The sequence below is a fragment of the Zychaea mexicana genome (genome assembly GCF_025766255.1).
Source record: "Zychaea mexicana strain RSA 1403 chromosome Unknown BDB00scaffold_63, whole genome shotgun sequence".
NCBI classification, from domain to species: domain Eukaryota; kingdom Fungi; phylum Mucoromycota; class Mucoromycetes; order Mucorales; family Lichtheimiaceae; genus Zychaea; species Zychaea mexicana.
The window spans coordinates 218,143-234,197 of record NW_026516726.1 but is presented as its reverse complement, the minus strand read 5'-3'; the positions used below and the strand labels follow the sequence as shown (position 1 = coordinate 234,197).

The following is a 16,055-nucleotide window of genomic DNA, read 5'->3' as shown; positions in this document are numbered from 1 at the left end:
CCACAACAGTGGTGCTAGGCGGCTCAAGCCCCTTAAATTTCCGGATCTCGGCAGGGGGACCCAAGTGCCAGCAAACAGGCGTACTGGATCGGACTTTAGACAACAATTTCAAGTGCACTTCCAAGCACCTCCACATCAACGACTTGGCCGAAAAGCGCAAACAGGTCACCGTAACTGTCGACATACAGCAACTCGGTGCCTTTACTAGCAAGCCTATCAAGGTTATCAGCAAACCCAGTAAAAAGAAGCAAAGCAGTGTGAAGCATTTAGAACGTGAGTCTATTATCCTCTACTTCTTTTGTGTGAAATAGATAAGATAACTAACAACCCCGCTTCATGTTCGATACCAGTGTGCATCCATCATGGCTCGACCATTGCTTTGTTCAACCGGATCCGATCGCAAACCGTGTCGACAAAGTATCTCGGAGTCAACGAAGCAAAGACAACCTATACTGGATCACTCTCCTATGTGGCACGCCCCAGCTCTTGGGATCCGTTTGTCATTTGGGCCGTTGACGGTGAAACTGGTCCGATTCATTATAACCAGCAGGTCATGCTGCAGTGTATCAAAACAGGCGTGATGAGCCCCGTGATGACTGTACGTAAAGGTACCCTGAGACAGCAAACCAACGAGATTGGCGACCCTGTTTCGCAATTACACCGAGTGGCATTCGAACTGGCCGCTCCTGCTGGGGCAGCGGGTCGAGGAGCAGCAGGAGGCGTTCATGTTGGTGGAAAACAGTACCTGGCATGTATCAACGATACAGTACTTACCACAGCTTTAGATCCGGTGGCTGATACGGCAATCTGGACAATCATTGGTACCGATTGTGCGACATATACATTCTGGAGGCCTGACAACAATAATATTAGCGATAAGGCTTTCCCCAATTCTACTCCTTCCACCGCTGGTGGTGTCGTCACTCCGTTTCCAGATGTGCAATCTGTGACGGCAGAAGGCAAGGACCGTCTATTGTTGCTGGGCAACCATCTGACAAAGCTTCTTTCCGTTTATCTTGGCGACGTCAAATGCTGTAGCTTGTCTTATTCCCATGGTAGCGACAGCATTGCCTGCATTATCCCTTCCGTCGACGCACTAGCTGCAAGCTCGGCATGCACCTGCCTTGACAATGGCACTCGTCGGCTACCAATAATCATGGTACGTGAGTCGGATGGTACTGCTTACCGTACAAACCATTTCTATACCTTTTGATCCTTTTTGTTCTTCTTTTGTTCGTTCCCCAACCTCATTCTCGCTCTACATTCAAATTCAACCAATCATCGTTTTTGCCTTCATTATAAAGCTGTAGATAGTAGTAGTAGTAGTAATCGTATATGTAATGTAAATAGAATTTTTCAATATTAAGGTACAAAGCAACAAAAAAATGTACAAAAAATATAAATAAGTATATATAATAATATAATATAAAGTGTTCTCAGATATAATTGTATTGTTTTCTGGAGGCTAAATGCTGCGCTGGTCGTGGTCGTGGCGTGTTTATCGTGTGGTTATTGCTATTGTTGTTGTCGGGTGATGGATAACGAAAAGGATTCGAGAAGGCGCTATACTGGCTCACATCTGACGTCATACTGTCACGGTTACCAGGACTGGTGGCACTCGTATTAGTAGCACCGGTATAATTGGGGGTGTTGATGCCTCTGGTGTAATTATAATTGCTCTCTTCTGGTTCATTCTGTATCACCTGTTCCGAATGCTCATTAAACACTGCAATACGTGGCGGAGGAGGTGTCAAACTCGTTGGCAGGTGCTGTGTTGTCTGATGGATGCTGTTATTGTCATCCTCGTCATCGGTGCTACGTAGATGCGCCGTATCCGTGGTTGTTGTGGTTGAAGGTGCAGCAGGCGCTGAAGAGGACATCAGCGAAGGATGAGCCGCATAGGACTCGCGCATTTGAGTAAACGCGTGTGCCAGGTAGCTGTACTTGGACAGCCGAGGGTTGCTGGATTCCTGAGGGGTCGAGATTGTGGATGATGCACTGGGTTTGGTGTTGTATTGCTTCACTTTGTACATTTGATCAATTGCTGCAGTGATACTTTCAGACGGTTGGCTCATCATGATATTACTGGGATCAGGATAGTACGTCTGCACCGGTTTATGTTGGAAGCCTCCTGGCTCGCCGCCTACGCTACGATCGAGAACAGACGGTGTCTTGGTTCTCATGCTGATTACCATTGACGGTGTGATTCCACGCCCTCGGTCAAATTGTTTGTTATTTTTGTTTCTGCGTGCCAGAAAAACACACAAAAGCACTGCTAGGATGATCACGGCAATCGCGCCTACTACGATCCCAGCAATTGGTCCTGGTCCAAGAGCCAACCCGTCCTTGTTGCTTTCGGATGTTGATTTTCCGGCCGAGGATCTCGTCTGCACAGGGGAAGCAGTAGTTGGTGCTGCTGCCGATGATATGCTTTCGGCGACACTTGTTGGCTCCAGATTGGCACTTGATGTTGGTGTTACAGCAACAGCAGCAGCAGCGTTATCAGTAGAAGTTGGCGTGCCATCGAATAAGCCAGAGAGGTTAACGTCGGTGAGATCGCCCGTGAAACTTCCGCTGGGAAGTACATATGTTGATCCTTCAATTACTGTCGGCTCAGCCGCTGTTCAATATGGAGGAAAAGCACGATGGATTGGTTAGATGAGAAGATCTTTTTGACTGGATATCGCAGGAACGTTACCTAAGCAATTATATCCTGTAAAAAGTGCCTAATAGCATATCCACATAGTTCTGTCAGTAAAAAACGATCCACAATATAAACGAATATACACAAAACACAACGTACCCGTCGTCAGTGCAGTGATAGTGTTGTCGCAAAGAAAACGGTTTCGGTGGTTGAAAGTAAACGTTAGCACTCTGATCTCCTCTGTCTTGCTTACTACTTGAATTCGACAATGTCAATTACCAAACCAATGGAGAGTAAAAAGCAGAATGAGCAGAAAAGAAGTACACCGCAATAGCGGCGCCATTATACGTATATCGTTTTTTGTTCTTTTACTTTGGAAAAAGAAAAAAAGAGCCGAGTAAAAGAAATATGTAATATGGTTAGTTTTCTTTGTGTGACATTAAATCTAGAAATGTCGCACAGTAGTGTATCGACTCTATTGCGCTTAGAAACTGTGAAAAACTGTATACAATGCATATGTTTGAAGCGTGTAATTCTTTCTACTATGATATGCTCTGTTTTATTTTGTAAAGATGCTCGATTTACTAATAGTAACTCAGAGTAACGAACAGTTTTGTTAGACGGGCCTTCCATAATCTAGCAGCACTTGCCTTATACAGCAGCCATGTAATTAAGCATTTTTCCATAGGAAATACATATCGTGCAAGGGCCATCAGCAGCACAGATTAAATAGGTGTTGATTGAGTGCAGACCGTCTGACTAAACATTCAGCTTGTTGTTGCCGGCCGGAGGGTCGTCCAACAAAGTGGCGAACTGCATGATGTGTATTTTTGACACGAAAAAACTCCAACCACGGCGATGGCATGGCGTCAAGCCATCACCGCTTTAAAATCGTCAGCACGGCTGTACAAGCAATTCACCAATGGAGAAACTGACGAAATGTTCAAGCTGGTCAAAAAATATCCCAATGACTGGAGCTACATTGCCTCGCTCAGGGGCCGTTCGTACAGTTCTGTCTACAATTGATACCAAGTTGTCACGGGTCAAGCACCAGCTTGGACTTAACAAGACCGTATGTTGTTGCGGATACTTGCTGCTATTAGTAGTAACTTGGTAGTAGCAGCAGCAACAATAATAATAGTAGTAGCGATAGCGAAGGCAGGTATCGATTGGAACATGGTACGCGAAAAGCTGCCATACCAGGGTCACCGTATATCCGAAATTAAAGCGCCTTGGGGCGAAACAGCAAGCCCATCCAAATCAAGCGGTCGCTTTACACTAGTGTCTCAATATGGCACGGAGGATTGGAATTTGATAGCTAAAAATATGGAAAGTTGAACACGGAAACAATGTCGGAATCGATAGTTATTTCTGCAACGAGGAGGAGGCCGTGGAGGTAGTGTGGTCTTTATTCTTAAGTGTGCCATTTACTAAACTGTTCACTGCAGACGAACTAAAAAGAATCGTTCAAAATTTGAAATAAAAAGAAAAAGTCGCTTTTACCGATAAGGAGGAATGATTTTGAAACTGTCAAAAAGGACATGGACAGCAAGCGTTTGCCCGATGTACTTAAACAACGATACTTTAAGATTACAGAGCACTGACAAGTGAAAACAATATGTTTCTCTGGATTGCTGTTGTTGTTATACAAGCATGTCTGTTTTCGTGTATAAAATCAAAAGATGATGGTACTTGCCTGGCCAGTGAGTGTCGTTATCGCTACGCTACACTTTCAGCGAGCAATGGATAACTCTTGCCCCCCTTTCCTCTCCCTTCCGTTCCAATAGACGAAAGAGAAACAAGAGATCCCGAGTAAAAGAGAGTGTGTGCTTCCATATAAATAAAAGACATAAAATGCATCAGCAAAGCATGTAAAACATGATAGTACGTAGTTTTTCCTTTTCGGTTGGTTAATGTACTCTTTTAAGCAGCTACTTAACCCCTCGCAAATGTCATTGTTTATTTTGTTGCCCTAAAAGACAGTTTTCTTTGTGAGCAGTATAATGTAGCACGTTTCTTTTTTCTTTTTTTCAAACGCTAAGAGTCGGAAAGAGAGAGAAAGAGAGATAGAGAGAGAGAGAGAGGGCCGGTTGATTGAGCGACAATAAAGAAGAAGAAAGAAACATAAGATCACTTGTAATTAAATTTTGGTTGTGTATGTAATACTTCCAGCGGTAACAGCTATCGCAGCACACTTCTACTCTTGAGGTGGAGGCGGTGGAGGTGGCACGGCGTTATAGGATTGGCTTCTGGCGTCCTCAGAAGGTGGAGGTGGGGGTGGTGGGGCTTGTTGTGATTGTTGGTAGGACGACCCTGGAGAAGCATCCAATGGAGGAAGTGGCGGCGGCGGTGGAGGGTTCGCGGCCGAGGGCTGGCTTGTTGCAGCTGGAGGTGCGTTGCTGTATCCGTAGTAGTTGTAATAGCTAGGATCATATTGATATTGCCCATAGTAAGCATAATATTGACTATAGTCGTAACCACCGTAAGAAGGTGCTGCATTCTTTTCCCCTCCTTCATATCCGCTGGACGTAGGTGTAGCAGAATGCGACTGCGGTTGGGACTGAGGCTGTCCCGGTGCCTGCGAATCGTCTGCATTGGATGTTGGTGTACCCGATGACGACGATAATGAAGGCTGCGGTTGCGCTTGTGGTGGTACATGCTGTGCGGGAGGTGGAGGAGCTGGTTGATAACCTCCTTGATATCCATAGCCCTAAGTTAATATAAGACATCTACATTAGTTTTGCTGAGCTCTTTTAACATTTGAACTGTGCGAGATGACAGGAAATGAAGCCATGTCGTTTTATCTTATGTGGGTAGGAAGACTCACTCCGTGATGATGATGATGGCCGCCATGATAACCTCCTCTATATCCTCCACGACCGCCGTAATAACCACCGTACTGTTTGGGAGGCGGTCCACGTTCATAATCTGTCTTGACTGTAGCAAGAAGATCCTTTGTAAGCTGCACGGCCTTTTCCAGGCCTTCTTCACGAATACACCTAACGTCGTTTTGAGTATCCACGTTGAAGTGTGATTTCTCCTAAGCTAAAAATTTCTATATGAACTTACGTGATATGAACGTGCAGAGCATCTTCGGCTTCCTGACCGGTGGCTGTCTCATAAAAGCCAGATCCTTTACCCTTGAGTTGAACTCTGCTTCCAGTTTCATTCTGAATATGCTTTACGTAGGCACCGTGCGGACCAACAATCTTAGCCCTCAAATTGAAGTGAGGTGTGCTCTCCAAACCAACGTAGATCTTCTCTTCATGGAACTTGCGCTAACAGAAATATGAGAAAGTGTGTGAGTTTATGAGATATTCCGTTTGCGTCATTACCAATTCCCTTCCTCTTTCTAACTGAGTCTGCTTTCTTTACCGGTGGCCGTTCTTGCGGATGATGGTGGTTGTTCTGTTGATGATGGTTATCTTGGCGATGTGGTGGTACCACAGTGGGGACAGCGGCGTTGGCAATCAGATCTTCTATCTGCGCGACGGCTTTATCCAACGACTCTTGGGAAGAGGCCGATACGTAAAGATACAGTGGTGGCTCGCCGTCTGTGGCCAATGCCTTGTCTGGATAGTACTTTCCACGGGTGGTTACATCTATTTTTCAAAAGGCATTAGACTTGGTTTCTATCCACCTCTCTTCCGACTTTTTTTCTCAGTCCGTTTCTTTTCTTGTACCTGCGCCAGTGTCTCGTTGAATCTGCGCTTGAGTGGCACCACGGGTGAGCATGTACCGATTCTTGAGATCATTAATTGGAATATTTTTGACGAATTCGTTCTCTAGTTTTTCTCGTGGAGGGGGGTGCAGCTTTTGCCTCTGCTGTTGCTGCTCTGATTGCTGCTCTTGTCCTTCTTCGTTCGGTTTCTGCGATTCAACGGCGGCAGTAGCAGTGGGCTCCTTTTTTGCAAGGCCCTTCTGAGCCAGAATGGCGTTGATTTTGGCAGTTGCTTCATCTTTTTTTTTTCAAAAACAAGGAGGAATCGCGCACAGCAAGGAAAGTTAGATTCAAAAGTTTACTCCTGTTCTTTTTCAACAAATTATGACTTACTCATTGCTGCTTCGCCTTGATCGCTGGAAGGCGTCTTGCTCGGAAACTCGTCATCGACCTTGGAAATTTTAGTTGCTGTGCCTTCCGGTCTGGTTTGTCCTTGATCGTCCAAATCCCACTTTCGTTTCCTAGAATTATATCATTAAAAGAGCAGTTAGCCTATACTGATAATTAAATCAATGTGCACGCTGTAACAAAAAAAATAAAGAATTACTTTTGGGCAGATTCAGTCATTTTTTATAGGAGTCGAAAGTTAAAGAAAGAAGTATACAGAGGTGGAGTTGACAAAATTATAAATTTTACTCGTCCGCCGACGACGAGCCGATGAACTAGCGCTTTCTAACAAATGGAAAGCCTGACATGCCATAAATTGAGCGCTGATCTATAGGTACTGCTTCCAGTCAATCGAACTTCTACTGAGTCCTATTTACAATCATTGTGCTTATTATGGTATCAACTACTATATAGAGCACCGCTTACTGCATAAAACGTGGGTCGAATAACAGTATTTCTAGATTGATTTTAGGAAAAACAAAAAAGCGATATTCGCCACCTGTCGTACCTGACCATTCTGATATGTGTGTTTAAATAATATGAAGCTACTCATATCACGAGCACATGTTTGATTCTTCTATAATGATCGTCCAACTCGTACCTATTAGTACATTCAGAGTGCACCGTGACAATCGACCGAAAACGCTGGTTTATTACAGTTGATTATTGGCTGCATTCATATCTTTAATTTTAATTATGTATTACAAACCTCTTTTCTAACACATCACCATAGTGAGCTAAATACAATTGTACATTTTTATCTGTATGGAACTATCTAAACAGACACGCCCAAAAAAATTAGTTGTATATGATATAATTTGACTTTTCAAAACTCGAAAATCAAAACAAGCGCCACTAAAAGTGAACCTGCTAACATCCTGTTCGCCTTGCCTCAAATCTTGTTTGCGTACACTGCGCGAAGTAGGGCGGTTAATAAGCTGTTGATCGTCTTTAAATAAATATGAGATAGTGGCGAATCTTCATATCACCCGAAAACACTATCATAGATGTAATATACGTGAAAACATGTTGGTCAACTACGTATGCGTTAACTACAGAACCTTCATGCGCCCATTTTATTTTGATAAACATATCAATATCATAGTAAAAACTCGTCGGATTGCCTTATCACGGAACTTTAGAAACCCGTACATTGATCGTTCGATACAAGTCGTCGTGCATCATCTTCTAAATAGTGCAGCGGTTTTCCCTTTCGATAGCGAGAGACGGTACAGCTCCTTTTTGTGGATTAGGTAAATTGCACTCTATAAAGATGAGAACGATGTCATTCGACATATTATTACGCTGTACCAGCAAAAAAGGAACATAGCATTATCCATGTTTCCTAAAGCTCACCAGCTTGAAAATGGCGGGCTTTGCACCCGCGGGACACAAGCTTTATGGTATTTTTGTGGGAGCGCTTCCGCGGCTTGGACGTTCTTTTTCAGGGTCACTGCTGTTGCCACAGTTGGGAGGGATGTCTTCGCACAATGAGTCGTCAAACAACGCGGATGATTCCAAAAACTCTTCACAAGCGCTTAAAATGCCTCGACAGAAACGATTAAAGGTCAATAGAGCTTGTTATACTTGCCGTGTCAAGAAAATCAAGGTAAAAAGAGATTGAGCGATCCAACTTTAACTGAGTCTAGTTCATATAGTTTGCTGATGAAGTTTTTTTGTCATGTAGTGCGATGGACTACAGCCCTGCATGCAAGTAAGTTGAAATACCAAAAAAAAAGAAAAGTATACAACAATGAAGTGAAACCTAATGATTGTTTGCATTTAGTGTAGAGGTAGCTATAGCATCGAATTGGAGAACAATTGACAGAAGAAAAGGTACAAGAACGTCACTCTTATATTGACACTCTTTTTTTTTCTTTCAGCTCGTCAGCGTCCATGTTCGTTCTCTAAAGACGGCCCATCGGGTATGGAAGAAGATGAATATATGGGATCGTCACCTTCGCAAACAATACCCGGTAGTATGGATACCGTTCAGCCAGTAACAGACAGCACTGCCTTCGATAGTCCGCGCGAACACCGCCAGCGAAAAGGAATGAGTCAGAATGCATCAAACGGAAACCGAGAGAAGCATCAGGGGACGTTAGGCTTACTAGACGAGCTAAGTGCCTCCTGGCCAGCAGAAGGATGTGAGCGACGCTGGGCCATCGATGAGCATTTACTCTATGCCAAAGTACCACCTGTCGACAGCACGTCTTTAGATCGCACGGGGAACTCGGGCAACAACATGGTGATACAGCAACATCTCATCACACTTTTTTTCCGATATCGTTACGCTACCTTCCCGATTATACCGAAACGAACACTTTGCGAGCATTTGGAACGCCGCGGATCTCTTTGCACGCACCTCTTGCTATATGCCATCTACGCGCATGCAGCACTTTTTGCGGATGACGACCGATCTCAAGCAAACGTCTATTATTCGCACGCAGTCGCACTTGTTGACGACCACTTGGATCTGCCGCGTCTAAGCACCATCGTCGCGCTCTGTTTACTTTCGCTTTACGAGCAGCCGACGGATTTAAGCAACAATGGATACAATGCAACGCAGAGTCGTTCACAGGCATACAGCAGCATTGCCTTTCGTATGTGCTTCGACTTGGGACTGCATAAGCGATACATATTGAATCAACGCCTAAATAGAGAAGATGTGGAACTTCACAAACGGATATTTTGGTCATGCTATTGCCTGGATAAGATGCAAAATGTTTGCGCTGGCTGGCCGTGGGGAATTCAAAGCAAAGACATTGATCTCGACCTGCCGTTGCTGCAACCTGGAGACGATATTGGAGAGCACGAAGTACTGGAGTATTTCGTTACGCTAATCAAGCTATTCCAAATATGCGAGCATGCATTCCAGACAGATTCGGTTCATTCAGCCAGAGCCATAGTACGATCATACGAACAAGAACAGCTTGCATACAGCTTTGATAGTGGATTGTTGATGTGGCTGCGGTCGTTGCCAGCGCATTTGCAATGGACACCATTTCCTACGCAAGCCAACGCCGTTGCGACACAGCCACCTCCGAATGCCATGATTGCTCATTTGCATCTGTTTTACAACCTCATTGAACTCGGCGTCCTACGTCCTTACTCGGCCATCACTGGTAAAACGATATTACACCGATGCTCCACTATTGCCACGAATATCACCCAGCTTGCGTGCTCGTTGGCAGAACAGACCAACTTCATCCTGTCGTATTCCTTTGTATCCAATGCGCTCATGGCAGCTACACGGGTACATTTGCTGAACTGCTCTAGCGAAAATTTAAACTTTGCACGGCACTCGCGTTTCATGTTTCAGCGATCGTTACGGTCACTGCGAACATTGTACCACCTTCGGACAATACCAGGCGTACCTGAATTTACCACCACTCTGAAAGCCACAATGGCGGCAGCGGATACAGACACAGAAATCAAAAAGCAGCAGGATCAATGCCAGCAACAGCAACAGCAAGAGCAAGAGCATCAATTTGAGCATCCTTCAAGCCCAACACAATCGCAGCAGTTCGTCATGAACCGGGCTACAGCTGCCTTCTCGGCGCACACATTATCGGCAGCTGCAGCACATGCGAACGCTTCAGCATCTCTAGCTGTGGCAAGACAAAGCAAGGCAACATTATCTATGCCTTCATCCCATCATGGTCACAACGCACAGAATGTCGGAAATCTTACTAACCAGCTATCAACAAACATGATGTTCGATCCCAATACAGCCACCTGGCGCTCGCAAAACCAAAATGCACACCAACAAGCTCAGCCACAGCCGCAGCCACAGCAACAGGGTTTGAATCAACATAGTCAACAACAGCAGCACAGGGTACCATATCCGTTAAACCTTCTATCTGTTGACGAGAATTGGTCTAAAACAACTGATGCGAGCGTGGATTCGATACTGTACAACAACAGTAGCAACAATAATGGGAATAACAATAACGCCAGCAACAGCAAAGAGAAATCAGTGTTTGCTAGCTTCATGGATGAACATCATAAGGATCCGATGAAAATGAACAACGACACTGCTACTACCACAGACATTGACGAACTAGTCGCGCAGATGCGTTTCGGCAAGAATGATGGTCAGGATGATACCACTGGCGTAATAGGCAACAAACATACATCATGGAACAATGCGGCGGCAGCCGCGGCAGCAGCAGCAACCGTAGCAGCTGAAAATGATCCATTGGTATATTCCATGTGGTCGCAACAAGATGAACAGTCGAACTCGACACGAGTATCACGCGAACCGCAGCAGCAAGAGCGTGAACCACCGACATCTCCTCCGTCCGTTGCGTCCTCCACATCTCATTCACACTCTACGCCATACCAATCGACGTACATGAATATCGGTTTGGGCGTTTATGCATCGGCACACCAGCATCATACAGACGTTATTCGTCAACACTTTCCTGGTGTCGAGTCCCGTGCGAACCCATTTGTACGGCCTGTCATCCTTACTCACCAGGGCCATGTTATTGTCGCTGGCTCTAATCAAGATACGAGATCAACCCCTCCTCCCCCACAATAAGTATTCTTTTCTCTCTTTCTCTTCTTTTCTTTTGTATATAATTTATACTTAGAGTTATCTTGTACATCTTACTCCTTCCTCTTATTATTTTCTTGTTACTCTTCTTACTTGCTATAATCCATCATAAAATGCTTTTGTCACTTTTGGCAGCTTTCCTTTGCTTTTTATTGCATTGTGAGAAGAAAAAGTCTTCATGGCGTAAGAATGCTGATTCCCATAATGATACAGGCTAATGATACATATGGGCTTAACCGTTCCCCTATCCGAGCCGCTTTCCAAAACAAACCCAAGGGACTACACGAAAAATATGTTTGTCTCAGTATCTATGTGTATTAATGTATCCATAACCCAACTTTCTCAAAGAAGACTTACCCAGTCTTATTACGATCGATCAACGATGGTGCTTGGGCACGCACATAAGTGCAAGTACATATCAACAGTAATATCGCTAAGAGTAACGATTGGAAATTGAAGATGGCGGACTAGATTGCACATTGTTTTTCAGTAATACTGGTTCATGTTATTGTGACAAAGGCACATTCACTTTCATACCATTTATCAGGCGTTGCTTGAGTTTGAGATTTTGGTGTGAGCGCGGAAGGCGGTTGAAACACGTTGCAGGAGCCAATCAACAATCAACAGATACTAAAATTAACGGTTACACCAACCAGTATTGCGCTGGAAAAAACCAAAAAAGGAGGGACACACAAAAGTCAGTAGCGTACCTATACACTTTTGCTTGACAGTGGATGACAACGCGAAAATGCTTACAGGAACGGGATTACTGCTGTTCATTGGCATAATCTTCCATGTTATATACTTATTCAGCATATTCGACATCTACTTTAAATCACCACTTGTCCATGGCATGACCCCACAAAAGAATTCTTTGCCACCACCGGCCGATCGACTCGTTCTGTTTGTTGGCAAGTTATTACTATTAGCATACCATACAAATAGTTCAACAACAATCACAGATCCGCATGGCTGAAATATAAAGTGCGCTTGTGTTTATAATATAGCCGACGGTCTTCGAGCTGACAAAGTTATTGAACGTCAAGGACAGGACCGAGCCAAGTTTTTACGTCGGATCATGAAGGAGGAGGGCACTTGGGGAGTGTCGCATACGCGTGTGCCTACTGAGTCTCGCCCTGGCCACGTGGCAATTATTGCCGGCTTTTACGAGGATGTCAGCGCTGTAACAACAGGTATGGAATAGGAACTGTGTGTGTGTGTGTGTGCTTTTTTTTAACACCCAGTTGCTGATTAGGTTGGACGATGAATCCTGTCAATTTTGATTCTGTGTTTAATCAATCGCGTCATACATGGTCGTTCGGCTCACCGGATATCCTTCCGATGTTTCAGCTTGGTGCCACCGATCCTGAATCTGTGGAGACATTTATGTATCCACCCGAATTTGAAGATTTCTCAGGAGGTTTGTATTGCTATCTGGGTCACGTTCGTAGTAGTGGTGATGGAAAGAAGAGAGAGGGAGAGTTTCATCCATCCTGTCGCTCTTACACGTGGAATTAGAGGCTTCCCATCTGGATACGTGGGTCTTTGACCATGTCAAGGATCTGTTTGCACGCGCTAAAGATGATCCGGAGCTCAACAGAAAGCTACGACAAGATAAAATCGTTTTTTTCCTGCATTTGCTCGGCTTGGACACGAACGGGCATGGCTTCCGACCACATTCAGAAGAATATCACAACAACATCGAACTGGTCGACAAGGGCATTGCTGAGATGACTCGGATCATGGAAGACTTTTATGGATATGATGGCCGGACGAGCTATATTTTTACAGCGGATCACGGTATGAACAACAGGGGTGGTCATGGTGACGGACACCCAGATTGCACACGCACACCGTTGGTTGCTTGGGGCGCCGGTATTAGAGGACCGAGAAAAACGGGGTTGGGCCATGACGACTTCTCGGCCGGATCGGACTTGAGTGAGTGGCAGCGCGATGATGTGCTTCAGGCTGATATTGCACCGCTTATGTCCACGCTCATTGGAACGGATCTTCCTGTAAACAATGTTGGAGAACTGCCGGTTAGCTATTTGAAAGAGGACGAGAGATTCCGAGCGGAAGCTGTTTTTGCAAATGCACGAGAAATTCTGGCTCAGTACCAAGTCAAGCATGGTAAGCAAGAACAATATGCCTTTAACATCTTGATAAGCACGACTACTTAATGCTAGTATACACTCTTTCTGTCATCTATCTCTGGGCCTGGTACAGATGAAAAAGAGCGTGACGAGTTGTTTTTCCGGCCTTTCCCACCTCTTTCTGGATTAAACAGCCCGGATACATTTGTTCAAGATATCCGCAATCGTATTAAAGCTGGAGAATATACCAGAGCGGAAATCTTGTCTCAAGAACTTATCCAGCTTTCCCTGCATGGCTTGCGATATTTCCAAACGTACGACTGGCTCTTTTTACGCGGAATCATAACTGCAGGTTATGTGGGATGGTGCGTGTATTGCCTCGTCTTTGTGATCAAGTTTTATGTGTTAGCACGTCCAGCCGAGAAACCTTTGTCCAAATCAGGCGTCTGGTTGGTAAGCATTGTCGTCACTCCTCTTTTCTTTAGTATCTCTTAGTTCTGCTGTGCTGCATATACTAACGCCTTTTATGCTTGACAGATTGATGCGCTCTCAGTGTCTGTATTTGGTGGATTGACCAGTATGATCTGGATCCAGAATATGCCGCCCATGTACTACGCGTACAGCCTTTTCCCTGTATACTTCTGGAACCAAATTCTTCGCCATCGGAATACTCTTGTTGCCGGTCTGCAGCTGGTGTCGCGCAATGGTTGGGCTGTGTTCATTCTGGGAGTTACTGCATTTATCTTGATAATGGAAGCATTGGTAAGGAGAAAAAGAGAAGGGTACTGATGTTGTTAATTCTTTAGCCGCACGTATATTAATCAAACGAAAAAAAAGGTTTATAGTTTCTTCAGACGCGAAGTGCTTTCTGCCTGTTTTCTTCTTTTGTCGGCATGGCCAATAGTCTCCTCGAAACGCGTGCGTAATGAGCATCGTGCATTATTGGTCTCCTGGATAGGCGCTTGTCTTTGCACAAGCGTTTTTACTCTGCTGCCCGTCGAAAAAGGAGAGGATATCAATCTTGTGTAAGTTTAGACACTACGAGCGCAAAGTGTATCTCAAAAGGGTATTAATGCTGAGCAGTGTGTTGGGCGGCATAGCAGGTGTATTTATAGGCGCAGCTGTCATGTGGTCCCTCTTATCCGGATCTCGGATCAGCCGTCGCCTTAATGTGCTGATGATAGTTCAGGTAAAATATTTGTTGATTTGTATCTTCATGACGTACATTAATAATTATCACTTTAGCTTCTAGCCATGTTGCTCAGCATTGCTCTGGTATACTCCACGTCGCAAAGCATACAACAAAAGAACGGTCTACCATTTGTTAATCAAATATTGAGCTGGGCTATAGTTGGTAAGGGAATATAATGTATGTTTGAGTTAGCATTGTGCTCATGGTTTATATTCTGTAGGTTTTTCGACACTCTTGCCATTTGTTTACCGTGGAAACCCTGACGACGACTATCTGGCGAGATTACTGACTATCTGCTTGGCATTTGGGCCTTTGATCATCCTGCTCAGTATCTCTTACGAAATGCTGTTTTATGTTTGCTTCTGCACTACGGTCCTACTTTGGTTAGAAGTGGAACGCGAGATATACCGTGGAAGTCGCGTATCTATCATACGCTCGTTGATGGTGGGCGACGTACGAGCATCTCTTTATTTTCTGTTCTTTATCAACGTTGCTTTCTTTGGCACGGGTAATGTGGCGTCCTTGAGCAGTTTCTCGTTAGAGAGCGTGTATCGCTTCGTGACGATATTTAACCCCTTTCTGATGGGCGCGCTTTTGATTGTCAAAATTCTGGTACCATTCTTTGTTGTATCAGCGGTTCTTGGTGTGTTGAGCACAAGCCTTGACCTACAGCCGTTCAGCCTGTTCTTAGCGGTGATGACCGTGACAGATGTCCAGACCATCAACTTTTTCTACTTTGTATCGGATTACGGAAGCTGGCTGGAGATTGGTACGAGCATCAGCCACTTTTGTATTGCTGAGCTGTTTATTATTTTCTCTATTATCTTATTCCTGCTTTCTCGGCTGTTGGTTGGCCATCTCATCGTACCCCGTTTGATCAAGGAAAAACAAACATAGACATTTACACAATACATTTACATATAGTATTAAAACTGTATTGATTAATGATTATTTACAAGAGGATGATCGTGACAGGAAGCAAGAAGCATATCCATTTGAAACTGAAGCGCATATGATTGACTTAACAATTGTTTGAGCTGATCTGAGAGTTGAATCGATTCCTAATAATGAAAATCAACAGTCGGATATTCAGTAATCCGATTGATGAAAACGCATGCTATACTTAAGCAAGCTGTTTACCTGGCGTAGTTCGCGTTGTTCCTGTAATGCTTGGTCAAGTCCCGGATTCGACTCCACTGCTTCTGTTCGATTTGCTTTGTCTTTGTTCTCTTGTAGCCAGGTTGATTGCGTCTTGAGTTGGTCCAATAGCGCGTCTAAACTCTTGCGGTGTTTTTGTAGTTGCATCAAGTTGGGTTCTGATCGCATCGAATTGCTTGATGCTTCTGTGATAACGCGTAATAAATCAAGTGTTGCTTCCCAAACACTACTTAAAGTGTCCAGTGCACTGTTCGATTCTTGGTAGACCTTGTCTTCCATCTTTTATATTCTTGTGAGGG

The 16,055-nt window shown here is 44.5% G+C and overlaps 8 protein-coding genes across 8 annotated transcripts; 4 read left to right on the top strand and 4 right to left on the bottom strand.

Moving 5' to 3' along the window:
• Window positions 1-250: 250 nt before the first annotated feature.
• Window positions 251-1,397, top strand: BDB00DRAFT_835101 (uncharacterized protein). Its single transcript, XM_053124381.1, has one exon. The coding sequence runs from the start codon at window positions 554-556 to the stop codon at window positions 1,211-1,213; it is 660 nt and encodes a 219-aa protein (XP_052977347.1). The 5' UTR covers window positions 251-553; the 3' UTR covers window positions 1,214-1,397.
• Window positions 1,398-3,042, bottom strand: BDB00DRAFT_835099 (uncharacterized protein). The gene is made up of 3 exons (XM_053124380.1): window positions 2,924-3,042; window positions 2,699-2,713; window positions 1,398-2,620 (listed from the first exon to the last, which is right to left on the bottom strand). Exons 1-3 carry the CDS (start codon window positions 2,985-2,987, stop codon window positions 1,437-1,439), a joined length of 1,263 nt encoding a protein of 420 aa, XP_052977346.1. The 5' UTR covers window positions 2,988-3,042; the 3' UTR covers window positions 1,398-1,436.
• Window positions 3,043-3,502: 460 nt separating this feature from the next.
• BDB00DRAFT_930782 (uncharacterized protein) lies at window positions 3,503-4,069 on the top strand (the record flags this gene model as incomplete). The annotated part of the gene is made up of 2 exons (XM_053129015.1): window positions 3,503-3,648; window positions 3,748-4,069. The coding sequence occupies 2 exons, from the start codon at window positions 3,503-3,505 to the stop codon at window positions 3,980-3,982; spliced, it is 381 nt and encodes a 126-aa protein (XP_052977345.1). The 3' UTR covers window positions 3,983-4,069.
• Window positions 4,070-5,693: 1,624 nt separating this feature from the next.
• BDB00DRAFT_519426 (uncharacterized protein) lies at window positions 5,694-6,974 on the bottom strand. The gene is made up of 5 exons (XM_053117702.1): window positions 6,913-6,974; window positions 6,699-6,826; window positions 6,328-6,603; window positions 6,020-6,246; window positions 5,694-5,922 (listed from the first exon to the last, which is right to left on the bottom strand). Exons 1-5 carry the CDS (start codon window positions 6,930-6,932, stop codon window positions 5,710-5,712), a joined length of 864 nt encoding a protein of 287 aa, XP_052977344.1. The 5' UTR covers window positions 6,933-6,974; the 3' UTR covers window positions 5,694-5,709.
• A 1,152-nt stretch (window positions 6,975-8,126) lies between these two features.
• Window positions 8,127-11,427, top strand: BDB00DRAFT_835090 (fungal-specific transcription factor domain-containing protein). Its single transcript, XM_053124379.1, has 4 exons — window positions 8,127-8,361; window positions 8,440-8,466; window positions 8,539-8,545; window positions 8,636-11,427. The coding sequence occupies exons 1-4, from the start codon at window positions 8,230-8,232 to the stop codon at window positions 11,296-11,298; spliced, it is 2,829 nt and encodes a 942-aa protein (XP_052977343.1). The 5' UTR covers window positions 8,127-8,229; the 3' UTR covers window positions 11,299-11,427.
• Window positions 11,394-11,997, bottom strand: BDB00DRAFT_519277 (uncharacterized protein). Its single transcript, XM_053117701.1, has 3 exons — window positions 11,851-11,997; window positions 11,671-11,780; window positions 11,394-11,592 (listed from the first exon to the last, which is right to left on the bottom strand). The coding sequence occupies exons 1-3, from the start codon at window positions 11,851-11,853 to the stop codon at window positions 11,490-11,492; spliced, it is 216 nt and encodes a 71-aa protein (XP_052977342.1). The 5' UTR covers window positions 11,854-11,997; the 3' UTR covers window positions 11,394-11,489.
• A 169-nt stretch (window positions 11,998-12,166) lies between these two features.
• BDB00DRAFT_883962 (Phosphatidylinositolglycan class N-domain-containing protein) lies at window positions 12,167-15,495 on the top strand (the record flags this gene model as incomplete). The annotated part of the gene is given in 10 exon segments (XM_053128283.1): window positions 12,167-12,257; window positions 12,321-12,506; window positions 12,569-12,733; window positions 12,832-13,443; window positions 13,540-13,859; window positions 13,944-14,168; window positions 14,244-14,431; window positions 14,442-14,509; window positions 14,659-14,760; window positions 14,819-15,495. The coding sequence occupies 10 exon segments, from the start codon at window positions 12,167-12,169 to the stop codon at window positions 15,493-15,495; spliced, it is 2,634 nt and encodes an 877-aa protein (XP_052977341.1).
• Window positions 15,496-15,539: 44 nt separating this feature from the next.
• BDB00DRAFT_874760 (uncharacterized protein) lies at window positions 15,540-16,035 on the bottom strand (the record flags this gene model as incomplete). The annotated part of the gene is made up of 2 exons (XM_053127259.1): window positions 15,540-15,659; window positions 15,739-16,035. 2 exons carry the CDS (start codon window positions 16,033-16,035, stop codon window positions 15,540-15,542), a joined length of 417 nt encoding a protein of 138 aa, XP_052977340.1.
• Between the last annotated feature and the right edge of the window lie 20 nt (window positions 16,036-16,055).

Coding starts and splice junctions, on each gene's coding strand:
- BDB00DRAFT_835099 (XM_053124380.1), bottom strand. CDS start 2,987: ATGGCGCCGCTATTGCGGTGTACTTCTTTTCTGCTCATTCTGCTTTTT.
- BDB00DRAFT_519277 (XM_053117701.1), bottom strand. Junction 11,593..11,670: donor ATCGATCGTAATAAGACTGG/GTAAGTCTTCTT, acceptor TTTTTCGTGTAG/TCCCTTGGGTTTGTTTTGGA.
- BDB00DRAFT_835101 (XM_053124381.1), top strand. CDS start 554: ATGCTGCAGTGTATCAAAACAGGCGTGATGAGCCCCGTGATGACTGTA.
- BDB00DRAFT_835090 (XM_053124379.1), top strand. CDS start 8,230: ATGTCTTCGCACAATGAGTCGTCAAACAACGCGGATGATTCCAAAAAC. Junction 8,362..8,439: donor GCCGTGTCAAGAAAATCAAG/GTAAAAAGAGAT, acceptor TTTGTCATGTAG/TGCGATGGACTACAGCCCTG.
- BDB00DRAFT_519426 (XM_053117702.1), bottom strand. CDS start 6,932: ATGACTGAATCTGCCCAAAA. Junction 6,827..6,912: donor ATGACTGAATCTGCCCAAAA/GTAATTCTTTAT, acceptor ATATAATTCTAG/GAAACGAAAGTGGGATTTGG. Junction 5,923..6,019: donor ATCCGCAAGAACGGCCACCG/GTAAAGAAAGCA, acceptor TATTTCTGTTAG/CGCAAGTTCCATGAAGAGAA.